Source organism: Coenobita brevimanus, chromosome 62 (assembly GCF_032717465.1).
Source record: "Coenobita brevimanus isolate Jiangsu-jjx chromosome 62, ASM3271746v2, whole genome shotgun sequence".
Classification (NCBI taxonomy): domain Eukaryota; kingdom Metazoa; phylum Arthropoda; class Malacostraca; order Decapoda; family Coenobitidae; genus Coenobita; species Coenobita brevimanus.
Window position 1 is genome coordinate 3,913,253 of NC_137015.1, and position 27,942 is coordinate 3,941,194.

At 42.3% G+C, this 27,942-nt stretch overlaps 2 protein-coding genes across 3 annotated transcripts; one reads left to right on the plus strand and one right to left on the minus strand.

The window, feature by feature from the left end:
- Positions 1-3,083: 3,083 nt before the first annotated feature.
- Positions 3,084-12,120, minus strand: LOC145403938 (uncharacterized). The gene is made up of 4 exons (XM_080275540.1): positions 12,078-12,120; positions 9,840-10,082; positions 8,886-9,730; positions 3,084-3,663 (listed from the first exon to the last, which is right to left on the minus strand). The coding sequence occupies exons 2-4, from the start codon at positions 10,077-10,079 to the stop codon at positions 3,084-3,086; spliced, it is 1,665 nt and encodes a 554-aa protein (XP_080131666.1). The 5' UTR covers positions 10,080-10,082; positions 12,078-12,120.
- A 993-nt stretch (positions 12,121-13,113) lies between these two features.
- Positions 13,114-18,657, plus strand: Lipt2 (Lipoyl(octanoyl) transferase 2). Of its 2 annotated transcripts, none has more exons than XM_080275572.1 (5): positions 13,114-13,405; positions 15,489-15,666; positions 15,921-16,036; positions 16,952-17,210; positions 18,506-18,657. In XM_080275572.1, the coding sequence occupies exons 1-4, from the start codon at positions 13,252-13,254 to the stop codon at positions 17,185-17,187; spliced, it is 684 nt and encodes a 227-aa protein (XP_080131698.1). In that variant the 5' UTR covers positions 13,114-13,251; the 3' UTR covers positions 17,188-17,210; positions 18,506-18,657. The 2 variants fall into 2 exon arrangements, with proteins under 2 accessions (XP_080131698.1, XP_080131697.1); XM_080275571.1 differs by having other exon boundaries at positions 16,952-17,226; positions 18,506-18,566.
- Positions 18,658-27,942: the final 9,285 nt, after the last annotated feature.

The following is a 27,942-nucleotide window of genomic DNA, read 5'->3' on the forward strand; positions in this document are numbered from 1 at the left end:
TCCCAGCACCTTCCATATGTCGAGAAACTTTAGAAAATAGAATGTGGTTATTGGTTTGGCTGGAAAATCCACTTCACGCAACTTATACTAATATATTCAGGAGTGAAGAAATTCGTCTAAAGGCAATGAAAATAAGAAACGTCATCGAAATGAAGGGGCTAACCAACAGCAACCTCACCACGCACCTACTGTACTTTGAAACATCGGAGGTAAGTTGACATGTGACGAATGCCAAGTGTTGCAAAAAGGCGTAAGTAAACAACTATGGAGAAGTTATAATATCTAATGATTACTGGTTTGGTTTATTAATAGGTATACTATTAGTACATGAACATGAGGTATTTTCTGAAAGGAGTGTGTTAGTTATATCAGCAATATTCCATTGGGCATCTGATACTAAATTCTGATGATAATATGCATCAGACTTTTTTTTTTTTTTTTCGGGTCAGAGTGTTGTGGAGCCTCCAACAGGCTGCGAGATAAGCAGCAAGATGCCTTGTGCTCGGGCACATAACAGTCTCTCCGTATTTTCTTTACGGGGGGTATAAACTATCTTGGCAATATTACGTCGGGTATCTCATTTCAAGTCATTGATAAATATATGAACTTGACAATGTTTCTTTTATATTAGCTGATTCGGGTCCATCTGTTAGGAAGCCCTATCCCTATGGCCCCATCCCTCCCAGTAATGTTCCAATGCAGCTGGGGACAGCTCGAATGCGGTCTCCATCCGCCGAACGAAGGCCCCGAAAAGCGGGCTGGGGGCAACTGTGAAAACCAAAATGTGTTCGGAGCTGTGTAGGCTGTTGGGGATGCCACTGGGGACCACTGAAAATGTCGTCTGGTCAATGAGCTACAGGCGGACCTTTTTTGTGCAGCTGATACACAAAAAAGGTCCGCCTGTTAGGACCTTCGTTTTCGGCTCGGTTAGGTTGTTACGTTTGGTCTGTGTGATTCTTATAACTATCCCACAATGTGAGACCATGGCTAGCATCGAAAAGTGCCAAGGCTGGGGACCCAAGAATGCCAAGATCAGAACTGAGTAATGTCTAGGAAGTCATCATTCCTGTCATACAAAAATAAATACAAAATGAAAACATTGCTTTTGTCGAGACCAATTTATACGAAATTATTTAGCACAATACAAACAATACCGATTAAAAAAAAAAGTTGGATGGTTACTCTGCTTGCTTAAGTGAACAAATGACCTAACGCGTAACTTTGCCCTTGTCCTGATGTGCACATCAGATAAACAATGGCCTAACAAGCCAAAGGATCACAGTTTAATATTATTAGAGAAGTATTTCACATGAACAGAACAAACGGTTTACCTCAGTCCTCAGCTCGGCACTGAAGGATGTGTTCTGTAGGCGCCGAATCCACAGTACACCACTTCCGTAGCTCAATTGTAATCCACATCACTGAATCCTTATGATATCAAAGGCAGGCAGAGACATTCACAATACTGAGGCAGAGCGGGGACAGTCAGTATCCAAAACGGTACTGCACAACACCCTCCCGATCATCAACAATCAACTAACAACAAGCAGCTGCAGTGCTTAGTGGCATTCGAGTAAAAGCGAAAATTAACTTTATTTTTTTTTTATGTATCAGTGGTGTTGCAATGTATTAATTAAATCATTTAAACACTGAACAAGAATATCAAAGGAACGTAATTTCATACAAGAATTTAGAACTCAGAAAAAGTTCACATATTATCCCAAGCAGAGCCATGGCTCTGATCCCAAGGGCCCCGCAACGAATCGTCCACTTGACAGGATGGCCGTTCTTTTGGTGACTCATCTCTTTGAGTAGCAGGTGGGGGCAGGTATAACATAACTGAATCATCACACCAGAGTTATTTTTAAAGCGTAATAAGAGTAGGGAGGGGGGGCAGCACAGAGGCAACAAACGGTCGGTCCAACTACATCTTTATTATTTCCTCTCACAACTTTGCATTCATTGCAGTTCACCATGATAAACAGCTCGGAAATCATTTATGATAAAGTCCAACTCCTTTTCTTATGCAGCAAATGAAAATAATGTCATAGTTTTCTAGCGTTATTTATTTATTTGATGGGATTAAAGCAGTGGTTTCCAACCTTTTCTAATTCTCGCCCCCCCTCACTGAATGACACGTTCCCTGCACCCTCCTTCCTCAAATACTGTATTTTACCGGCATAGTTGGCACATGTTAATAAATATCATAGATTCTTAATCTTTGTTTATATATTCACATAACTAGATTTCTTATTCATATCTGAAATATTTTCTCTATATTTAGAAATTACTGAATTCCATCATAATTCATAGTTTTCAAATATAATTACCCTCTTTATCAAGTCTTCGCGCCCCCCCAGGCAGCCCTTCGTGCCCCCCTAAGGGGCTGAGCCCCACAGGTTGGAAACCACTGGAATAAAACATGTTCTCCAAGATGCAAACAAACACAAGGAATCTTTTAATGTGCAACATATAACCTGATATAACACATTAAATTTGCATCGACAAGGCACCTCTAGCAATACAATTTGCTCACATTGGTTATCATAAATCCAGTGTTTATCATGATTTTTTTTTTCCCCCCCGTCTATTACTTCTCTCTCGGATTCGTCATTTGTGTTCCATTTGCTTAATCCCAGTTCATAACTCCTGTCCCAGATTATTATTAGTAGTAGTAGTAGTACCTGTATTTTTTTTTTCCTGTGTCCCGATTCATGACTCCCTTTCAGGTATCGTTTTTGTTATATTCTGATGCTTTAATCTTAGGGTGTTTTTCCATACCCCCGGCTGGATTTGAACACGAAACTTCAACGTGAGAGACTGCAACGCTGTTTATCGTATCACCCAGCCACTAACAGACTTGCCCAAAAATAGCTTTGGCATTCTTTCTCTACTCGGTATATTACGAGCATGTCCCGTATCTATCCCAGATATTAAAATATTCTATATAGGAGCATTAAAGATTTTGGTATTTCCTTTTGTCCTTATTAATTCTGATAACTCCTGAATATTTTTCGTTGTTCATTTTATCCCTTTCTCCAGAGGTTCCGATTCATAACTCCTTTTCCGAATTTGTTTGATAATTACAGATCTGGTGGATGTAGTACGAGGCCACAGTCAGCAATGTACACCGACTCTGAAGACAAGTGACTAACGGCCGCACGCAGCGCCTCCATTCCTGCTCTTTTCTCCACTTGTTCCACCTCTGTTTCTTCCTTTCTGTCCACGACTTCTCCAAATGCACAGCCAAACCTCCCCTTGGTGTCAGGACGTGTGCAAATGTGGAAGAAAGCGTCCAAATCCGGCCGTCCACCGCTCGCTCCAACAACCAGTCCTTCCCGCTTCTCTACGGCGTACTCTCCTCCCCACTCCAACCCTCCCATCACTCCCTTTACGCTAGTACCTCCATCCCCGGTGAGATAGCGCCCTCCAGCCAGTGTCTCTCCATCTGCACCTCTCTTGGCGACCCCGTGGAACATTCCCCCACGGTAGGAGGGTCCCCGGCTCCCAACGCAGAGCGCAAGGAAATGCCGTGCCCGGCGGAGGTGTCCCCACAGACGTATGTAAACACGGCCCAAACAGCGTTCTTTGGTTCTGATGTCGAGAAAGACCACAGGGGCATCACGAGGAATGAGGAACTCCACCAGGGGCAGCTGCAGGAGATGGAAGGCAATGTTATAAGTGAGGCTAAAAGATGAAGACGAAATGTCAAGAAACACAAAAGAGTAAAGTGTGGACAGGAATAAATTTATGAGACAAAGAAAATGTTACAGATAAATAAATAAATTATACACTGTGAGGCTGCTCTTCATAGAGAATAAGTGAATCAAAACAAGTCAAAGCACAGTAATAATTTATCATCCCATAAAGATAAGGTAAAGGTGGGGACAGGCTCATGATGCGCTAAACCATGTCGCTCATCAGCATACCATACAGTAGATCTCTGGGCCTGTGGCGGGCTATTCACCCAATATAGCCTACAGGGATCTACTGCCACTGCCTCATCCAGGTTACCACACTTACCTCCTCTAAGTGTCACTCTGTGTACTCTTTACCTACGAACCCAAAAAGTGTTAATGGACACCTGAGTTTAGTGGCACCAGTTGCTTGCACGGTTTTAACCCTATCGCTATCGGGCCGTCAGCTTTCTAGCCAGCATTGTACCACGACGGCGGTGCCTGGGTGGTTAGCACATAGAAACCATCGTTACACACACACACACACACACACACACACACACACACACACACACACGCATTCAAATCATATATCATAAACAACAACAACACCTATCCCACCCTACGGCACCAGCAACGTTATCAGCAGCTTAGAAACGAGTGTGTAGAAATTACTGTGACTACATACTGTATTTAGTGGTGACTCAAACGAAAACAAAAGAAATCCGCGTAGCTGTATAACTATTTGCTGCAAATACATATATACAGAAAATTCAGCTATGAGAAGAATGCTGGGCGAAGAAGTGAGGAGACAGACAGGCAGCCTGGCTGGCAGGCAGGTAGGGTGGCACTGCGGAAAAACATTGAGGTAAAGATGAAGGAAGATAGTCGATCAGGCAGAGGTAGGCAGGCAGGTAAGGAGATGAGAATATACATATGGAAGTACGTATGGAGGCAAATGCGAAGATAGGGAGGATGACAAAGAGGTAGAGAGGCAGATACAGAGATTCTCCAGGAAAAGATGTAAATATTTAGGCATATAGGTAGATCCTAGTTTTATGAATTCATTACTCAAGATGAATGGAAACACCTCATCATTCTATGTGAGACTAAGGAAGATAATACTGATACAAATGGAGACAAAATGTTCACCTATTATTTCACACTTCTCACTTTCGTCTAGTGGTTAAGATTCCCAAGCTGAGAGAACGTCCGTATGTTTCTCCGCTCATAGATGATTCTGTGATAAGATGCGTCAGGAAGGAAAGTGACAGGCATGCCAAGTGTGAGGCAGACATATAATAAAACAGTAGGTGAACTTTTGTCCTTGACTACACCTTTTTACTATCCCTGACTACTGCAAGGAATTATGGTCTGGGCTGACAGATGTTTAAGCTTACAGGAAAGTAAAGAAATTATTAAAACAGAGAGCAGTGGCAATTACTCGTTTGAGAAGAGCATGTGTAGGTATATGAAGAGACAGACGGGTACAGTAAACGAGGAAGTAAATGACCGTTGCGGTACTGATGTGGATGTGACTGAAAAAGTCAAGAGAAATACTCTGAGATGGTTTGTTCATGTGGAGAGGATGGAAAATAAAAGACTGAGTAGAAGAGTGTATGTGAGTGAGGCGGAGGGGGAGAGAAGGAGACCAAGGATGAGGTTGAGAGATGGAGTTGCGAGATCTACGAAAGAGCCGAAAGAGAATGGTTGAAGACAGGACGATGTAAATGCGATTTATTTATGGCCATCCCTTACGGGATTAAAGCGTGTAGTAATAGATAGGTAGATTAAAGCAAAAGTAAGACTGTGCAGTAGATATAGTGAGAACGTAATGTTTGAAGAGACAACTATCTATCTATCTATCTATAGCCCTACGCCCTAATCCCGCAAAGGGTGGCCACAGACAAAACGCCTCCAAGTCGTTCTGTCACCCACCATTTGACTACCCTCCTCCCAACTTACCCCCCCTCCCTCATATACCTCTCAACTCCATCCCTCCACCTCATCCTCGGTCTACCCCTCCCTCTCCCTCCCTCCACCTCACCTACATACACCCTCTTAGTCAGTCTTTCATTCTCCATTCTCTTCACATGTCCGAACCACCTCAGTGTATTTCTCCTAATCTTCTCAACCACATCCACATCCACCCCACAACGTTCCTTCACTTCTTCATTCGTCAACCTGTCCCTCCACGTCACTCCACATGCTCCTCTCAAGTAACTCATTTCCACTGCTCTCACTCTTGACTTGTTCCCCTCTTGCAAGGTCCATGCCTCGCTTCCATACGTCAGGGTAGGGATCACAATACCATCATGCAGTGACTTCTTAACTTCCATACTCACCTCCCTATTTCTCATCACTGCTTTCAGTGTACCAACAACCTTCCTTCCCTGCTGTACCCTTTCACGCACTTCATCCCCCAAAGTTCCATCCTTACTCATCACACTACCCAAGTACTTAAATGCACTCACATTCTCCATATCCTCACCATCCAACCTCACTGCACACTCTGTGACTTCATTCCTCTCAAACACCATAACTTTACTTTTGTTTACATTAACTTTCAGATTCCTCCTCCTACACACTGTCCCAGATTCATTCACCAAACCTTGCAACTTCCATTCATCTTCACTCAACAATACTGTATCATCAGCAAACAGCAACACCGGAAGCTTCCAAATCTCACCCTCATTCATTAGAGCCACCCCCACATCCACTGCCCTACCTTGCACCTCCTTTACAACCCCATCCATGTATATATTAAACAGCCATGGAGACATCACACAACCCTGTTTCAGTCCCACATTGAGATCAAAGAACTCACTCAGCTCACCATCCACTCGCACCGTAGCCCTAGCTCCCTCATACATACTCTTCACAGCACTCAACAATTTTCCCTCCACTCCATATATTCTTAATACCTTCCACATACCTTGCCTATCTATTCTGTCATAAGCTTTCTCCAAGTCCATGAAGGCAGCATACACTTTCCTTCCCTTCTCTAGATACTTCTCCACTAAACATCTTAGAACAAATATCTGATCTACACACCCTTTTCCCTTCCTAAATCCCCCTTGTTCTTCTCAACTAGCTCCTCTGTCATATGCCTAACCCTATCAATGAATGAGTATTCTACCATATATTTTACCAGTCACACTAAGAAGGCAAATACCCCTATGGTTACCACATACTTCTCTCTCCCCTTTTCCTTTGTATAAAGGAACAATTATACCTGATTTCCAGTCCTCTGGAACCCTTCCCTCTTCCCAAGCCAATCTACACAACTTCCGGATCCACTCCACAACAATCTCACCCCCATACCTAAGCATTTCACCACACACTCCATCAATTCCTGGGGCCTTTCCCAACTTAATCTTCTGCATCGCATCCACTACTTCCGCCCTACTGATCTCTTCCTCCCTCCTCTCATCTCTTCTTCTCCCAGCCATTCCCCAACCACTTATACTCGCACTGCTCTCACTCTCTACATTCAACAAATCCTCAAAGTGCTCCTTCCATCTCCTCATTTTCTCTCTCTTCTCCACTAACAATCTATTATTCCTATCTTTTACTCCTCTACTATTTCCCCTTTCACACTGCCTTACTTTCTTTACCTCCTTCCAAAACAATTTTTTACTCTCCCTCCATTTCACACTCAGATTCCTCCCAAACTCTTCATCCACTTTCTTCTTACTCTCCTTCACCAGTCTCTTAACCTCCCTTCTCCTGCTCACATATACCTCTCTCTTCTCTCACTCATCTCCGCTACCTCTACTCGCTAACCATTCATTATATGCCTTCTTCTTTTGTCCCACAGCTCGTTTCACCTCATCATTCCACCATGCTGTCCCTTGCACACCATTGCATCTCCTCCTCACTCCACAAACCGCCTCACACGCTGCGCCTATCTCTTCCATGAATATCTTACATACGTCTTCCACCCCTTCCATCTGCTCTAGCTCATACCTTCCCAATCTTTCTTCCACTATGCTCCTATACTCTGTCATTTTCTCACTATCTTGCAATTTCTCCACTCTTCTCACAGGAGCTGCTTCCTCCTGTCTTCCCCTTCGTCTCCTCAACCACTTTCTTTGCAGCTCTACCTTGGTCATCACTAAGTGATGGTCCGAGACTCCATTCCCCCACCCTCTCCACACTCTTGCATCCAACACTTGTCTTCTCATTCGCTCATCCACACACACGTAGTCTATCATTGCCTTTCGTTCAACAAGTTCACCATCCATCCTCCTCATTACTCTCCATGTATACCGGTGGATCATCTTATATATGACGAAAGTAGGTGTTGGCTATTGCCAACCCCTTACAAGCACAGATGTCCACCAAAGCACTACCATTCCCATCTACTTCAGCTGGCACACCCCACTGACCAACCACTCCATCCACTCGTACATTCCCAACTTTGCCATTCATGTCTCCAATCAACAGCACTCTCTCGCTCCTCTCAAACTTGTCCATACATGCTTCTACTCTCGCCCAAAACTCATCTTTCACTCTTGCCACTCGATCCTCTGTTGGGGCATACACACATACAATCGCCCACGCTTGTATACCTACTTTCATCCTCACCCATACAATCCTTGCACCCACTGTTCCATACTCTCTTATATTCTCCTTCCACTTCTTGCTTATCATCAGACATACTCCCTCTCTTGCCCTCTCATTCTCATTGACTCCCGCACATATACCTAAACCATATTCCCATTCTCTCACCCTTTCACCTTTCCATTTAGTTTCAGTCAATCCACATATACCTGGTATCCACTTTTGCATCCTCAAGCACCTGAACAATCTCTCTTTCTTTCACTTCATCATTCACTCCTCTCACATTCCATGTTCCCACCCTAAGAATGTCCTTTGTCCGTTCCTTAGTCGTCAACGTATGGTCCGTCCGGGTCCGAGGCACTTTATTTGCTTTTTTAGTTAGTTCTTTTTACGGGGTGGGGCACTAACCCACCACCAACCCTTTTAGTCGCCTCGTACGACAAGCAGGGATACTGGGGGAGTATTCTTGAAACCCCCTACCCCCAGGGGTAAAAGAGACAACAACAACAAATAAAAGTTCTCCAGTTACTTTCTGATGGCACTCTCCTGTATTTTTTCATTTCAACACAAACCTGTATGATGATGTCCCTGTGGGTTTGGTGATCAGGTGTGCGTGAGTCTCGGTGGTCGTCAGAGTGAGTGATGTGGTAGTCGTCAGTGTTGTGTGGTTGGAGTGTGAGGGCATATATCCGAAGGCGTCCACTCTCCCACCTCAGCACCCCGCGCCGTCCCTGTCCGTCTTCCACAAAACACCGCACTGGCCGTCCAAAATTTTCTATGGGGCTTTCCTCCTCGTCCTGGACCTCCTCTCTCACAAGGTTGCACTCGCCTTGCTGATGGTGTGACGTATCTCGCTGTGGGTGGGCCACAGGAAGGCCAGGATGCTTTTCTGTGTCATTTGCCTCCACCTGCTCCCACACTGATTCTTGTCTGGAAGCCTCCGTCATTTCCGATGATTGTAGTCCAGAGGGTGCTTCTTGGCTCACCTCCACCCAAGGTGGGAACTGCGCTGGATCTGACGCCTGGCTGCAGGAGGCACAGCGTCCCCGGAGTGGTTTCTTGGACTCTCCTGCTTCCAGTTCCATCTTGGCCACGTCTGCTTGCAGACTCTCCATAAGGGTTGTGGTGAGGAAGGCTGGCTCCAGGGTGGTAGCAGCGCTGGCCTGGTGGAGAAGGGTGATGGTTCTGGCAGCTGCAGCACTCAGGCTTTGAGAGGTCTGTGCCACACGGGCCAGGCGGGCTAATAGGTGCGTTAGACTCGCTGTGAGAACCTCCTGCCGACGCCTCACCTCTATCAGCAGCTGCCGACCTCGTTGCCTCACTTCCCGCTGCTGCTCCATCACCACCTGATGTGCTGGTTGTACTAAGTGGCCCTCAAGCACATGGGCCTCCAGCAGGCAGTGGCCACACAATGCCTCGCAGCACACTCGGCACCAAAACTCTCGCTGCCGTCCGTGCACCCCACATTCCTCCATCGTACCGTCACCCTAGGAAGAATGGTAAATATTACAGAGAATTTCTATAATGCACTGACATTTTGTCATGTCATTTTTAGTTGTGATTCGTCTTCTAGTTCCTGTAAGCAATATTACTCACCTGTGTTCGAGCATAGTGAAGAGCAATATTCAACAGCGAGAAGGCAGGGGGCAAAGTGTGAGGTGGGTGACCCTCATGGGGGGTTCTACAGGTGGGGCAGGTGACCACTGCTCCTGCCTCTGCAACTCCTCGCAGGCACCCCCTGCAGAAGGCGTGACCACATCCTGGGAGTATTACGGGCTCACCCTCACCCGGACCATATACCTCAGAACACACTCCACACGTCACTTCACACTCCATCCCCTGTCCAGTGGCAGAAGAGGTTTTTAAGAGAACGAAAGAAGAGACATACAGAGCATAACCTATCTATCTATCTATCTATTGCCAGACGCCATAATCCCGTAAGGGGTGACCACTTGACTTTGAGTTACCTATTTTACAGGGAGGGGCACTAACCCCCCACCAACCCACTTGTTGACACGTAGGGAGCACGTATGGGTTGGTTATATGGTAACCACCCAGCGTTGTAAATGGTTTCTAAGTAATGTTTGAAGTCTGTGTTATTATTCAATTTTATTTATATATTTTTGTTTACTTACCTATCTATTTTGGGGGTACAGCAAGAGACCTGCTAGCATGTTAAATGACTCGGGGCACGGGTACACGAAATACTGTCTTCACACACAGTCTTTGATGTATTCACTTACGCTATACTTGGATGTCAAAAAGAACGAAAAGGCAAAAACAATATGCAAAAACAGACATGACTGCAAAGAAAATCAAAGTAACAAGCCCACACCATAGAGAATGAAAATGAAGTGGCAGAAACAGTATTAGGGAAGAAAAATAGTAGATACGAGATTTAAGAAGTGAAAATAAAAATAAACAGATAAATATATAAAAAGCAAACCACAGCAAGCAATGTCAAATGAACAGTGACAGCAGAAACCACATCACCAATACCAATATACCTCGATACCATGTTGCAGAAATAATAGAAACGAGGGGAAGGGATAACAGTATCGTATTGTTAAGGCCCTTTCACACTATCATCATGCACTTGAGGTGTCAGAGCAAGCTTATCAGTTTCGCAGCATGGTGATGAAGTAATGGGTCAGATGCAGGGACTGTGCTTAAGTTCATTACCACGACACGATTATTTTCTAAGCATTCTCCAATACCACACTCCATTGAAACACCACAGGTGTCCCCGGATCGTGTGGACGGACCAATTGTAACTTAACCCAAATACTGATTTATGAACTACTGAGAATGACAGCTAACAACCCACACGGTATTCACCATGAATCCAGCGGAACACAAAAAGAACGATAAAAAAATGGCGAGATTCCATGATTCTTCATAATTAAGCACAGTCTTGCTTTTTGTTTGCAAAATGCACTGGTGTAGCTACGTGGGGATCTGAGGGGTCTGGGGCCCCCCCAGTCAGACTCTTGGTCCCCGCTGCCCCCTATGGTACCAGTGACTCCTCACCCACCCAGAACACCCCCATCCTAGCTTCCCCACTCGAGCAGACCTGACTGCCTCCGGTAATATGAAAACTGAGTGAATTTGAATGTGGAACGAGGCGTGGCAGGCTAAAAAGATAAATGAATGAGGGTGTGAGAAGGCGAAATATGGATGGTGATGAGGCTAGGGAACTGAGATGGTTGGATGAAGCTAGTGGGAAGCTCATAATAAGGGTTTGGAACCCTTAATTAAGATGATAGTAGACGGACTGACCGTTTCACAAGTGTATATGAAACGCAGCCATAAATGGAAATAAGAAAAAATGTAAAGCTATAATGTGGATAATAAACAGTATTGTACCTCAACGAATCAGCAAGGACGTAGCTTTTGGGGGGCGGGGGGACTGAGTGGCCCGAGCCTCCTAATCGCCTTGGGAAACTGGGTGGCTCAGTGGTAAAGCGTGTGACTCGAGATCGGGAAGTCGAGAGTTCGCGCCGTGCCCGGGTAGCCGCCTGTGCTGGGAGGGGTAGCGCTTTCCTATAACCCTAGCAGAGCTATAATGATCTACCTGTTTAGTTGAGGGGAATAATCCCGTATCCTCCAATCGCCTTGCCCATCTACTCTCCCCCCATATGAAATTTCTGATTAATAACACACCTCCATTGTAGGCCTTGTAAGCCTCTCAAAGATACGGCTTAGCCCCACTGCCTGTGACTGCGCCACTGTTTAATATGAATATCAAGTTTGTGATGAAAAACTGCTTAACGATCATAAGAGGACGTCAGTAACTTGGATGATGTTTACCCCATGGTTCATCTCTTTACTTACGCTTGAGGCGGAGTTTAGGGACACAACAACTTACAATTACGACGGTTAAGTACGGACTAACTCGACATAAAACAAAGGATGTACAATATCAGGTTGAGAGGACAACCGGATGGAGTAGTCTACAGATAAGATTCCCCACCCTTTATTCGGGGAACATTACTGACCTCACAGCTATGAAAAGCGCATTAGTGCAATATACTCGTTCATAATATACTTTATAAAAGCGTGACTCAAATAACTCAATTTCTGGAGAAAACAATGCGAAAATTTTGAAAACTGGCAACACAAGCAGCCTTATTAGCACACTATTCACATTACTGTATATATTTTATTACACAAAAAATCAGATATATATATATATATATATATATATATATATATATATATATATATATATATATAAAATATGGAAATGTGAACCCTTACAAACGTTATGGAGATTGCCACTCGTTCATGACGTAACACCAAAACAAGAGTTTGGGAGAATACATCGTCGGGTGAATTTCATCAGTCAACTTTCGCCCAGAGTATCACTGAAATTTTAACTTTTCACTGATAATAACTTTGAAAACCCAGAGTGTGCAGCTTCGTCGCTGTGTATTTAGGTCTTGCACACCACGCAGAGAATTCTGGTCTACTTCCCTGAATCTATGTTAAGTCCCGGGCATTTCTGGCACTCATGTCTTCATTGGTTGTTACATAGCTGAATAATGTATTGGTAAGAAAACGTACATGATACTGGTTCTGTTGCAAGTAAACGGGCAGGTGACATAACGCTGAATGGTTGTCTGAAGCAATGACACGACATAGTAAAATACAATTGGAAGTTCTTCGTTTATACAAGCAGTGTCTTCGAGCAGCTGAAAAAAAAACAGGGTTTTATACTAATGTACAGTACGAGTTTCGAAAGAATGCCACCATACCTAAAACTGAAATCTTAAGGATTGAACATTTACTGAGGCAAGGCTGGCGTAAACTGAAGATGATGCAAGACCCTTTTGTAGATAGCATGGGTCGTTTTCAGAAGTGAACAATTTTGCATTCATTATTTTAACCACTATATAGACTTTTTTTGATGGAAAATAAGACACATGTACAACAGTCCTGTTTAGCTGTTCCGTTGTGAGTCATTTAGGCATGGTCGTGCATTTGATACCTTGCAATATTTTTCACTATGGTCAGTAAATTGGTTCATGTCCAGAGACTGGGTCGGTTGCAGTATATGCAAGCATGGGAATACCAGAAATCTGTGGCAGCAACGGTGCACAACAATGTGAAGATGGGAAAGGAGGCAGGGCACACGTTACTGCTTCTGGAACATGACTCTGGTGAGGCTAGGAAATGTGGACTAGATTAATCATGATTGTTGGAATGATTACATGCAAAGCATGTATAGTAGTGTTTTTATAAACAGTATATATATATATCTATATATATATATATATATATATATATATATATATATATATATATATATATATATATATATTCTCCCATCTTTCCTGTCACTTCTTATTGTTTTTCTTTCCTTTACAGGTAGCTTTACATTGAGTGACAAGCCAAATGGTTTCCTGTAAGCCAAGAAACCATTTACAACACTGGGTGGTAACCATATAACCAAACCATACGTGCTCCCAATGTGTCAAGAAGTGGGTTGGTGGAGGGTTAGTGCCCCTCCCCGTAAAACAAATAGCTCAAAGTCAATGGCCACCCATTATGGGATTATGGTGTCTGGCAATAGATAGACAGATATATATATATATATATATATATATATATATATATATATATATACACACCTGGTATATAAACTCCCAATTATACGTTGTCACAATATCTGGCCCAGTGCAATATCCGGAGCTGCTGGCTTGCCTGTTAAAGCAATATCTGGTGAAATTATGCAATATCTGGCACCAAAATGGGATGTAACCAGCAGTTCTATGCAATATCCAGCGTTGAGGTGTATCAACCGGCTTGTAAACCATAGCCAACTAAAGGTGTATTACAGTATTGTATCATTACTTTATTGTATTTTATGCTTAATTTTCATCTTTTACTCATGGGAACATTTTTAGGAAAAAGGTTCAAGACAGATAGTAACACAGTATCCAACTCAAAGCAGAATATTGAGCCAGTGGGATGGGTACTATGTAATATCCGGCATTGTAAATGGGCATAGGGCTTGGCTGAATTATGCCAGATAATTGAGAGTACATATATATATACATATACACACAGGATACATGTGTGTGTGTATGGTAATTCAACGGGTCAGTCAGGATCATGTGATGGTTGTGATCCAGCTTTTTACCCTCCCAGAAGAGAGCTGAGAGCTCATAGAGTCCAATGTAAGGACAAAGCCTTGACCTTCACAAATGCACCCACCCATCCCCATCCTCAAAGGGAACAGTAACCACCCGCTTCGTCAAACTTTTCGCATCCCGAGCAAGGCATGAACCCCCATCTTAGCCGATGCTAGGCAGGAGCATTACCACTGAGCCACTAGATTAATATATCTATATATATATTCGGTATATATATATATATATATACAATACCGGTATGTACATATATACCGTATACATATATATATATATATATATATACCGGTATGTACGTATATACCGTATATATGTATATATATATATATATAGCGGTATGTATGTATATACCATATATATACAGTATATATATATTTATATATATATATCTTTTGATGCTTTGTGGCCCTTACTAGTTTACATCTGTGGAGTGGTTGGGGTTTATTGCTCCCATAATGTCATTTAGGGTCAAGCAGCTACCAGTATACCCTTTTTACTTTCATGTGGCCTAAACTTCGTACTCTTCATCTTGAATGCAGCTATAGCCATAGCTCAACCTTAGAATATGATGTTAGTCATGAAAAGTGCAGTGGAAAGGATGTAGAGCCATAGTATTGTACTATTCTGCCACTGAGATTTGTGAATTAAGCTGCAGTAGACAAAACTCTTGGCCAAGTTAGAAGAAAGCCAGTATAGTCATCCTTACCTTAAATGCCTGGAATGATTACTGTATGCTTGGCCCAGACATTCTTGATGGAACAATAAAGGATTAGGTAATTTCTGCCATGCCAGATAATCTATTTTCCATGTGATGATAATGTTTACATTCCTATTTACCTACATTTTGATCAGTAGATCCTTGCTCCTTTCGTTTTGGTATTGTCACACTATTGCATACACTGTCCTATCTATTTACTAGCATCAGTTCTTGAATTGTCTCATTTCCACTGACATTTCATATTCTTGGTATGCTATTGTCTCTTACCAATAAATATAGTAAATGTGGGATTAACACTTTGTCATGCAGCATCTTGTGTGACAAGTTAGATTCCCACAATGTTGTGTTGCTTATCTTTTTTTTTCATTGCAGTGTACACAACTGGTATCCGCAAAGCTGACTACACACCTGAGATTGAAACGAAGTTGAGGGCGACTGGGGCTGACTTCTACTGCACTAATCGTGGAGGACTCATTACCTTCCATGGGCCTGGTCAACTCATTGTATACCCAATATTGCACCTCCCATCCTTCAGTCCAGGAATCAAATGGTGAGGTGCTGGGTGAGATTCTAGGTAGTATTGTATCCTCCATATTGCTCAGTTTGAAAGTATGTGATGTTAATACAGTATTGTGAAGCACAAAGCCTGTCACCCATCTACATTTAATTTGTGGACTAGTAATAGGTCACCAGTAAGCTAAATACAAACTCTAAAACAATTCCACAGCATTTTTTTCCAGCATAGATTTTGAATATTCTTATTCTTAGTGTTGACAGCTGTCCAGCTGATTCATTTTTGTGCAGGTACGTGTGTGCTTTAGAGAAGACTGTCATCCGCACACTGCGATGGTTGGGCATCAGTGCACACACATCACCTCATACAGGAGTGTGGGTTGGAGAAAACAAGATATGTGCATTGGGTCTGTATATAAATTACAGTTAACACCTTCAGCCTGAGAATATAATTTTTATTTTTTCTTCTGCCAGACAGTATTATTAATCCAAGGAGAGTACTATAGTAGTGAAAGAATTATATAGTTTTTAGATGTAGGAATATATTTGGAGCAGTCCATTCAGACAGTCACACCCTCCAAATTTTGGGATGCAAGATGCTTCATTTCTACATACTTTAGCAAAGCCCTATATTACAGCCTTCATGGTTCCACATGTTTAGTACTTCGGTCTGAAGTAGATGGTTGTTGTTTGGCAACCACTGATCCTGGGAGGTCTACTGTAGGACTGATGCGTAGTTACAAGCCTGTAACTACAGTCATCAAACATACTTAAGCTTCTAGTTCATAGAAGAGAATTAGCTGCACCATAGCCACCCCCTAGGTGGAAGTTCATTCAGAAGCATGACATGTTTTAGGTTCATGGCAAAGTTATGACCTGTCCCATCTGATGTTTCCTGTCGCTTAATTTTTGCAAGGACTGAAATAAGTTATTTGAGATGAGCATGTGGAATTACATGGAAGGACAGAGAAGCAAATAAGGAAGTGAAACAGAACTGTTGTGTTGATGTGGATGCAACTGAAAGCATTAGGACAAGTACCCTGAGATGGTTTGGCCTTATGAAGGTGGTGGAGAATGGGAAGCTGATTAGAAGAATGTAATGTGAGTGAGATAGAAGGGGAGACAAAGGATGCCATGGAGGGATGAATTGGAGAGAGGTATGGGAGGGAGTGTGCACTGGAGTGAAGGCAGGCCAATGGCCGAGAAGAGGGTGACAGGTGACATGGATGTGATTTGCTTGTGGCTGCCTTTTACATGATTAAGGTTTCTGGTTATACATAGGTGGATTAAATATCAGGTATTTATACTCACAGTTATTTCAGGTCTGCAGGGTCGGCATGTGACGACACATGGTTTGGGTCTTAACTGCAACACTGAACTACGTTGGTTTAGCCACATTGTACCGTGTGGCATCCCACACAAAGGTGTGACCAGTATTTCCCAGGAACTGGAAAGAGATGTAACCATAAGGGAGGTGGAGCCTCTCTTCTTGCAAGCATTTCAAGAAGTTTTTAAGTGTCACTTGGTGTTGCCTAATGGAGACAACGTAGCATCCTGACACTCAAACCAGTTATGTTAAATGTGAGTTGCATAACAGGTCAGTTATATGAAGTACAGTTAGGGTCAAAAGTGTATTTACTACTACACTCCATCTACTGCATACTCTCATCATATCACTCTCCTTCCTGACACACAACACCAAAGAGATTTATCATTTATGGGCAGAAGAAAGCATCAGGCCCTCTCAGCTTAAGAATGTTAGCTAGCAGAGTTAAATGATAAAGTAGAAGAGGTGAAATATTAGGCTAACTTTCACCCATGACTGAACAGCTTATGTTGTGTCTTGTGGGTCTTGCAACACTGTTGTTGCTGTTGTAGCTCCATGCTCATCTGAGCATGAAGCTGGTGAAACAGTAGGTTTAAACTACACCTCACCTACAGCCCTCCATCCTTCTTTTGGGAGAAGGAAGAGAGTTCATGGACATCTGTGTAACCGTGCAGTTGCTGTGTGTGAAAGCGTCCCTCTCCAGATGCCCTTCCTGGTATCAGATAGTGACTCTTAAGATCAAGCACAGAGCCTCAAAATTGACAGTGTTTTCTGTCATTTGACCATGTTGAGGCTTAGTCTTTAATATGCACATACATATGTATTATGGCACATTCAGTTTAATGCAGTGCACTGCATTTTGAAATCCACTTAGCAAACTGCAAAACTATAACAGATTGCCAAGATTTTGCTTTACAGGTATTGCATAGGGAAGTTTTTAATATGCAGTACTGTACATTGTTGGAAGGACACAAGTCAAGAGTGAGAGCAGTGGAAATGAGTTATTTAAGAGGAGCCTGTGGAGTCACGTGGAGAGACAGGCTGACGAATGAGGATATAAAGGAGCGTTGTAGTGTTGATGTGGATGTGATAGGAAGCGTTATGAGGAACACACTGAGGTGGTTTGGCCATGTGGAGAGGATGGAGGGTGAAAGACTGACGAAGAGAGTGTATGTGAGTGAGGTGGAGGGGGGAAGAGGAAGGGGGAGGCCGAGGATGAGATGGAGGGATGGGGTGGAGAGGTATATGAGAGAGGGGGGTGTGAGTTGGGAGCAGGGCAGTGAAATGGCGGGAGACAGGGTGACTTGGAGGCGATTTGTTTGTGGCCACCCCAAACGGGATTGAGGCGTCTGGCAATAGATAGATAGATAGACTGTACTTCCCAAAACACAACCGCTGCATCACTACTTAGGGGTAATCCAGCGATAATTATTGTATCTTGGTTTTCTATGACATGGGCAGCATTTACTTGTTAAGTGTGAAAAATTAAAGGTCGTACAAAATTTCAGGTACTCAGGAAGAACTAAATGTTATTTATTTTCCTTTTCAGGCTGCAAGTGTTCATTCATTTGGAAATAAGACAAGTACGGCAACTTAACACAAATGTTCACACAATGATGTAAATAATACATCTGTACTGTAAATATAATAGAACAGCACTCATTTCTGTTGTAGTATTTACAGGTGACTATGAATAAAGCAGTTACAGGGTATTATTGTTTTATACAACCCATAATCATACCTTAGCTATTGTAATGATTTGCTTCTGAATTTTTCCACTCAATTGCATAACCAAATTGTGGTGTCTGGTGGTTTAGTGGGTAATTATGTCGCTCCAATCGGATTGAGCCCATGAAGGTTTATATCCAAGGGATGGTTGGGGTTATTGCTCAAGTAATGCCACTCAGGGATGAGTGAGGCTGGTCACTCTCATCTTAAATGTCAGGACCAACTTGCCTAGCCCCAAGCTCCTACGCTCCTCATGGGGCAACATAGGATTTGATGATGGATGACTTTCATGCTAAGCAACCTTCTCACCAGTTTCATTCGTGCTTCACCCAATTTCACATTACATACTTCAACCTTATGATCAGATACTCAGGTACTGACTTCTTTCAACTGCAATGGCACTGACACACACAGGCATTATTCTGTCTACAAGCACATACTATATAATGCTCAGTTATACTTCATTCCAAACAAACACTATCTCCTGGTAGGGGTGCTCATCATCCACACACAATGTAGTGCTGTCTACATCTTCCTTCACCTTTATCATTCTTTTCTGTGTATGCCCCCTCCTGTATTCCACTTTCCTCCCAACATTCCTGTCACCTTTTACTACCCTTCTTATCATTGAGTGACAAGCCTAATGGCTTCCTGTAACCCAAGAAACCATTTACAATGCTGGAGTGTAACATGGAACCAAATAACCAGGCAATGTGGAGCCTACTATGGTGTCTCTGTTAACTGGCTGGAGAGGTGCAAATGGAGCAGCCACCTGGGGAACAAATCTCCCTGTATGCTATCTGCAACACAGACTCTGGTTCACTGCACAGGGAGGCTTTGCAGGGGCAGCTGATGGGTCTGCTCGGCCAGATAAACCAAGGTCACTCAACAAATCTTACACTCCCGTATTATGCTAAGAACTTAACACAGTAGCTATATTACAGCTATAAACTACCACAAACACAACCTGAATAAACTTCAAGGGAGTGATAATGTTTTGATCAGTACAGTACTTCCTCATGTCTTCAACCCTCGAGCCAAACCTCCTCATATTCCCCGTACCTCACCATGCGAAGGACCCTGGTTGGTTTGACCCTTGTGCAGCACTGTTTACCACAAGGGAACACCGGAACCCTACATGCTTTATGTACTGTACTCTACCTGTAGGACAACCCTACAGAAGCAGTTACCAGTGGTCAAAGAGTCTGCTCAGCCAGACGGTTCAAGTAACAACAACATTAGAATGGGGATCACAATATTATCATGCAGTAACTGCTTTACTTCCATGCTCACTCACCTATTCCTTAATACTGTGCCCTCAAGAGTGTACCTGCAACCTCCTTCCCTGGTGTTCATTTTCTTGCAATTCCTACACTAAATTCCCAGCCTTGATTATAAACTACGGTACCTAGATATCTGAAGGCATTCACTTTCCTGATCATTCAGCCTCACCCTGCACTCTGTGACCTCATTACCTCTCAAAGACCATAACCTTATTCTTTGCTACATTCTTCTATCTATTCTATCTATCTATTGCCAGACGCCTCAATCCCGTTTGGGGTGGCCACAAACAAATCGCCTCCAAGTCGCCCTGTCCCCCGCCATTTCACTCCCCTGCTCCCAGCTCACACCCCCCTCTCTCATATATGCTACATTCTTGAATGTTTTTTTTTTTTCCCCCTCCCCACTTCCAAACTCATTCTTCAAGTCTTGCAACTCCCACTATTTACAGAAAATGGGGGAGAAATGGAGTTCCCCCGAGCTAAGCCCTGTATTGGACTATATAGCCCCGCTAGGGTTACAAGAGCGAGCTACCACTCCCAGCACGGCAGACCGGGCGAGGCTCGAACTCGCAATCCCCCGATTACGAGTCCGGCGCGCTACCACTGTGCTACCGCGCCCCCCTATTAACAGAAAAGTATCATCAGTAAACAATAGTACCAGTAACTTCCAAACCCTACCCTCTCATTCTATACTCTTTTTAATTCAACTTGACCCACTTTCTCATCTTCTATCTATCTATCTATTTTCAGATGCCTAAATCCCATACGGGGTGGCCACAAACAAATCGCCAACACGTCACCCTATCCCCCGCCATTTCACTGCCCTGCTCCCAATTCACACACCCTTCTCTCATATACCTCTCCACCCCAACTCTCCATCTCATCCTCGGCCTCCCCCTCCTTCTCCCCCCCTCCACCTTACTCACATACACTCTCCTCATCAGTCTCTCACCCTCCATCCTCTCCACATGGCCAAACCACCTCAATGTGTTCCTCCTAATGCTTCCTATCACATCCACATCCACACCACAACACTCCTTTATATCCTCATTTGTCAGCCTGTCTCTCCATGTGACTCCACAGGCTCCTCTTAAATAACTCATTTCCACTGCTCTCACTCTTGACTTGTGTCCTTCCAGCAACGTCCAAGCTTCACTTCCATACATTAGAGTTGGTATCACAATACTGTCATGTAGTAACTTTTTCACTTCCATGCTCACTTCCCTGTTTCTTATCACTGCTTTCAAGGAACCAGCAACCTTTCTTCCTTGTTGTACCGTTTCAAGCACTTCACCCTCCAAACTTCCATCCTTACTCATCACACTACTCAAGTACTTAAACATACTCACATTTTCCATTTCCTCACCATCCAACCTCACTGTACATTCACTGACTTCACCTCTCTCAAAGACCATCACTTTACTCTTCCCTACATTCACCTTTAGATTCCGTTTCTTACACACTCTCCCAAACTCATCCACCAAGCCTTGCAGCTCCCCTTTGTCTTTACTCAACAACACAGTATCATCTGCAAACAACAGTACAGGGAGTTTCCAAACACTACTGTCTCTCACCAGGGCCACTCCAACATCCACTACCCTACCTTGTATCTCTTTCATTACCCCATCCATGTACAGATTGAACAACCAAGGAGACATGACACATCTCTGTTTCAACCCAACCTTCAAAGAGAAAAATTCACTCAGTTCACCATCCACACGCACTGCAGCCTTAGCACCATCATACTCTTCACAGCATTCGATAACTTCCCATCTACTCCATATATTCTTAATATTTTCCACAATCCTTGTCTATCCACCCTGTCATACGCTTTCTCCAAATCCATGAAAGCCTCATACTGTACAACTTCTTTCCCTTCTCTAGAAACTTTTCCACTAAAGATCTAAGAATGAATATCTGATCTACAGAACCTCTGCCATTCCTAAAGCCTCCCTGTTCTTCTCCAACTAATTCCTCTGTTCTTTCCCTAACTCTGTCAATAAGTATCCTACCATACACTTCTCCTATTACACTAAGAAGACAAATGCCCCTATGATTACCACACTCTTCTTTTTCCCCTTTCCCTTTGTACATGGGAATAATTATACCTGACTTCTAAGCCTCCGGAACTCTACCTTCCTCCCAGGCCAATCTGCACATCTTCCACATCCATTCTACTACTATCTCTCCCCCATGCTTCAGCATTTCATCACACACTCCATCAATTCCTGGGGCTTTCCCCAATTTGACTTTCTTCATTGCTTCCACAACTTCTATCCTACAGATTTCTTCCTGTCTTCTCACCTCCCTCCTTCTCCCAGCCATTTGCTAGCCAATTATACTCGCATTACTTCCATTCTCTATGTTCAACAATTCCTTAAAGTGTTCTCTCCATTTGCTCACTTTTTCTCCCTTCTCCACTAATAATCTACCATTTTTATCTTTCACTCCCCTGCTAACTTCACTGCCACCCTGTCTTACTCTCATCTTACTGCAGCTAATTTCACACTGCTCTGGCCAAAAGAGACAATGTTGCCACTACAAGCTTTCTATTGCTCTTCTTTTTGACTGGCATCTAATCTAGTGTCAATATACATTTACAACTCAGCATTCAAGATGGGGAGATGGGAATTTTGGCCAAGCTAGTGTAAAAGGAGCATAGTAATTTTATACTAGTGTTATTGCTATTATATATTACCAGAGACTCTCAACTGCACTGGCAATTCTTCCCAGGTGCATTTCTGAAAATAAGTACAGTACTACAGTAAAACCTCGATATAACAGACTGCAATATACCGGAATTTGCTTTTATCGGAATTGAGGAGCCGACAGGACTAAATCCTTGTGTGTTGGAAAACGTACGATAAAGCTAGCAGTCCGGACTGCCTGACCACTTCAGCTATGTTCGCCACAATAAGGTAAATGAAAGACATGTTTATCAGTATACAGTACAGTATAATTATATAATACCATTTAATTACTGTAGTGAATGTATAATACAGTACAATATGGTAATGGTAGTGAAAAAACGTTGGTCCAATCCTGACTAATGTCTGATATATCAGAAAAAGTCTGGGTCAGCAGGGGGAAGCCCAGATGTCGCTTCTATCAGTCTTTCACATTTTTTGGAATGGCTTGGGCCCCAATTAGTCTATTATAGTGAGGTTTTATTGTATACTGCTTTTACACTAACCTGGCCTTAAACTGACATCTCTCCATCTTGAATGCTGTGTTGTAAAAGTAGATTAATGCTGAAATATGAAGTTTTTCATGAAGAAGTGCTATGGAAAGGATGCAGAGCCATAATATTCTCTTTGTCCTCCACACCTCCTATGTGAAATAAGCTGCAAAAGGACAAAAATCCAGACCAAGTTAAGGTAAAATGACTATAGTATGCTTTTGCTAAGATAAAACTTACTTGAATATTTTTCAAGTAACATTACATTTCTGACAACTGTTCTTCGTTAAGGAAAATGGATACAAAAATATGAAAAAAGCAACATTGTAAATTTTATACCATACATAATCTATGATCTTTCAAAATATGGTACAATATTATAAACAACAGCTCCTTGAAAGTCAGTTACTTGTGTTTCTACTAAATGATTGAAGCAAAATTCATAAGAAAAACAAAATAAATTATTTTAAAACACACACACAAAAGCATCATACACATGCAATATTCTCTAATGCTACAAGTGAATGTGTACAGATCCAATGATGCAGATCTTATGTGGAATGTGTTTCTTTTCGATGCAGAGGTGAACACAGGCAAACATCTGTATGTCCAAGCCATATGAATGTAACTCATTATGATATTGAGTTTTTCCCTCCTACAGTTGGCCATTCCTGCATATACTGTAGGGATAAATAGCTTCGGCCAGTCTTCCTTCAATGTCTAGGCAACCCTGTAACCCAGAGAAACTGTTTTTTGAGTAAGCAAAATCTGCTTTTTCACTTCCATACAGTGGATGCTATGGTAGTGGTAAAATGGACAAAAATGTAATAAATGCTCTACTGTCCAGATCAAGCGTGAGTTAGAGCTGCTGATTAATCCACATTATTCGTTTAAGTACAGTATTATACCCAGAACAACAGCGAAATTTAACAATTTTTACAGCCTACACCTTATCAGGCCACTTCAGTGAGACGAGGATGACAGGGCCGCTTGGTGCATATTATTCTATCAGTTTTTGGTAACTCACATGCATCACTCTCATCAAAGACACCTTTTCTCCATTTATACTTCACTTGCAACAGAAGAGATTTAATTCTGACTTCCACTCTCCTGAGAAGAAGGTCCAGTCTTGCAACAGACCTCCTACAGATTGTTGCTGTTACAAAGGCTGACTATTTAAAGTTTAATTTCTGAATACAAATCATCAACATCACCAATAATCATCTGCAGTTTTATCTCACACCAGCTTTAGAAATACCTCCAGATATAAGGTCAGCACACCACCTCATACCATGTCTTCCTTGGTCTACCTCTCCAATGCATTGATGGTCCAGCACCTCAAAGCTTCTTCATCTTCTTTTACCCAACTCCCCAGTATTCACCCTAAACTAAATATCAGAAGATATGAAACTGGATAAGACGTAGAAATTAGAGGCTACATTGCAATATCATCCAGCCATATATGCGATGACTATTTTCTAAGCATATATGTTTGTTTTACATTAATGTTTACATTTACACTGACCAAGCTAACATACTGATCCTTTAACCCAATGAAAACTTGCCCTGTATTATGATCTAAAGCCATTTCCCTGTTCAGTTTTCTAGCTCAGGGATCTCTGAATCAAATAATTTTTTATCAGCCAGTTTTATCTCTGTCATTCGCCCTTGCATACAACAGCGTCAACAACAAATCATTACACCTATTGTAAACATGCAAAAAACTGTCATATCAGATGCACCGGGGTCCAGCCTGGGTGACCATACACATTCCCCTCAACGGCATTACTTGAACAATAAAGTCCTACTATCCCTTGGATCTGAATTCTAATAGTTCACATCTGCCTGAACTGACATACCCTACATGGCCACCAGTCCTCCACACAGTTAATATTAAACAAAAATATAACATGTATCATACATATCTAAAGCATGGATCACCTTGTACATCACTTAACTCTTTGACTACTATGATGTCCTTACTGTTTTGCATTTGCTACTGATACATGACTTTACTCAGCTTAGGAGAGACTTTTCACTGGAGGAGTTACATGTAACCTTTGTCTGCCCATTTCAAGGGACATCCCCATAGCTGTACATAATAATCTTGAGACAGCTGATAACAAAAAATTTTTAAAACATCACTGTGGGTTAAAATCCAGACACAACAGATTTCTATTACTAAAGGGAAAAATAAAAATGCAATATACAAATAATCAGAAAATCTGACTGAAACTTTTAATCTGCACAATATCACCACCAGGACCAAACACTTTAGTCTTATAAACAGCTTTGTACTTCCAACAGCAGAGGTGAGGGTGAGGGACTAAAAATGAAACTTTTTCTCTCCTCCGTTTCATGTTCGAAATGTGTTAATGCCAAGTTTAACAAGATGAACATAGGATACTGGATTGCAATCATGATTTGTGTGCAGTAACTCCATCACTCTGATCATATCTTTTTTCTTCCCTACACCAAACTTTTACTACCCATCCCCGCCCCGGAGGGGCTCAGGGACAGGTATTGTTTTCACTCGGTTTGTCTGTTTGTCTGTCTGTCTGTTAACAACTTTAAGCAGACTACTGGTGTAATTTTGACTAAAATTACAGGGATGATGGGTTATGACCCTCTGATCATTTGCTTAAATATTGGGCCAAACTGGCCCCCCCCCCCCAAAATGCCATAACTCCTTTCAAATTCATCATTTCGATATGAAACCAAAACCTAAAGGTGCATCTTCCAAATCTGCATCCCTATAACATGCCTCAATACATCAGGGGGGTCGTCCCCCAGTTAGCGGTAGGGGGGTCCATGTCAGGTGAGTGGGACCTAAAATTTCAAATGGGCATAAAATCGTCAATTTTCACCCGATTTACTCCATATTTGATATGTGACATCTTTGATTAGATATCCTGTTGTGTTTATATGTCAGCACTAAAATGAATGCTGGGGATGGGTTTCTTGTTCAATTTACAAAGGATCTGTGGCAGTGAATGGATTAATGAAGGCTATAACTAACTCTTCCTGTGCAAAAAGTCTCCAATAAGTTGAGTAGGATTGTCTGAAGACATCAAGCATAATAAAAATGACCACTAGATTAAAGGCATTAATCAGGCTTTGTTCCAAATTTAACCAGATTATTCATCTTCTATGAGCCTAACTACTGTTAATTATATTAAATAATGATTCCCATAACTTAAACCAAATTCAGCATCATGCATCATCTGAATTTACCTTGAACTGTTCACATGCTACTGCATTATTGAAGATATTACCAACATACATCCACTTCTGTATACCATACACCAGACTAAAGTACAATACGGCAAATTATGTTCATACTAGCTGGACAGCAGTGAAAATATAACAACTATTTTATCATCTCTATAAAAAGCAGAATATTTATTACATATTATCAGATAAAATTTAAAGGGTTTATATCCAAGGGATGGTTGGGGTTTATTGCTCACATAATGCCACTCAGAGATGAGTGAGGCTGGTCACTCTCATCTTAAATGTCAGGACCAACTTGCCTAGCCCTGGGCTCTTATGCTCCTCATGGGGCAATGTAGGATTGGATGATGAATGAATGAATGAAAATTTAAAGGCAGTTACATCCACCAAAGTGACCCATTATATTATACAGGGAAGCAAAGTGATGCCACATGCATCTGAAGTCTTACTCTCACCAAACTGCCACTTGACTTCTTCAGTATGATGCATTTTTTTCACTTTATTTTTAATACACCAGACGATTCTCTTCAGTTTAGGAAGTACCTCTGGCAGTCAAGGGGTTAACTAAGGATATATCTAATCTATCCAGTGCTACACATCCCAAGTGGAACGAAAATGTCAGGTATAATAAATAAAAAATACTGTTGACTTGTAGGAGTGAAAATGAAATAACGGCATACAATACTAAGCATGTCATACAAAGCTTAACCCTGTCTCTATGATGTCTATATATCTATTGCCAGATGCCTTAATCCCATAAGGGGTGGCCACAAACAATTTGCCTCAATCCTGCCCTGTCCTCTACCATCTGGCTGCCCTCCCTCCAAGTCACCCCCCCCATCCTCCTCTCCCCCTCCTCCTCACTCACATATACTCTTCTCTCATCTTGACAATAACCTCTGGGATGTAACAGGTAACAAACATCTATACTAATCTCTTGACTAGGGGGGGGGTCTCTCCTAAGCTAAAAAAAAAAAATCATCAGGCAACAGCAAGAACAAATATTCCATTATCGTTCTGAAAAGGGTTAAGGCAACAGGCAGTCCTCATTAACCCGCCCCGTCCCGACGACGTATGGGTACGTCACCACGATTTGCATTTGCCAGTCCCGGCGACGTACCAGTACGTCGTGCAATTGCAAGGTACCTAATTTGCACAATTTTCAATTTTCGCACGTGATTTTTCGTATGTATACACGGGACACCTTCCTCTATTCCTGTACAAGATACCAAGCAGGGACAATGCCTTACACTGCATAACCTCCCCCCTCCCCCCCTCACGCCATTGTCTTGGCAAAGGACCTGTTACCAGTGACCTGGCTAGTAAAGTTATTCAGGGCCAGAGTGATTCCCCAATCGATGACAATGTGGAGGACAATGTTTACATAGCATTAGAAGAAGAAACAGCCAGAAATAATGATCAGGTAGTGTGGCAAAAATAGGTCAGGTATGGTGATTAGTTAGTGAGTGAAACAATGCTTATAATGCCTTTATTACTGCTTGAAAACCAATATACTGTCATACTACATATACATTCGTACCAAGTAAATAAATAAATACCATT

Bases quoted from the DNA above. Each gene is read 5' to 3' on its own strand.
- LOC145403938 (XM_080275540.1), bottom strand. From the start codon at position 10,079: ATGGAGTGTGAAGTGACGTGTGGAGTGTGTTCTGAGGTATATGGTCCG. The intron at 9,731-9,839 runs GTGAGTAATATT...CATTCTTCCTAG, and splicing joins TTCACTATGCTCGAACACAG to GGTGACGGTACGATGGAGGA. The intron at 3,664-8,885 runs CACTCACTCTGA...CATTGCCTTCCA, and splicing joins AACACTGACGACTACCACAT to TCTCCTGCAGCTGCCCCTGG.
- Lipt2 (XM_080275572.1), top strand. From the start codon at position 13,252: ATGGTCAGTAAATTGGTTCATGTCCAGAGACTGGGTCGGTTGCAGTAT. The intron at 15,667-15,920 runs GTGAGGTGCTGG...ATTTTTGTGCAG, and splicing joins TTCAGTCCAGGAATCAAATG to GTACGTGTGTGCTTTAGAGA. The intron at 16,037-16,951 runs GTCTGTATATAA...CAGTTATTTCAG, and splicing joins AAACAAGATATGTGCATTGG to GTCTGCAGGGTCGGCATGTG.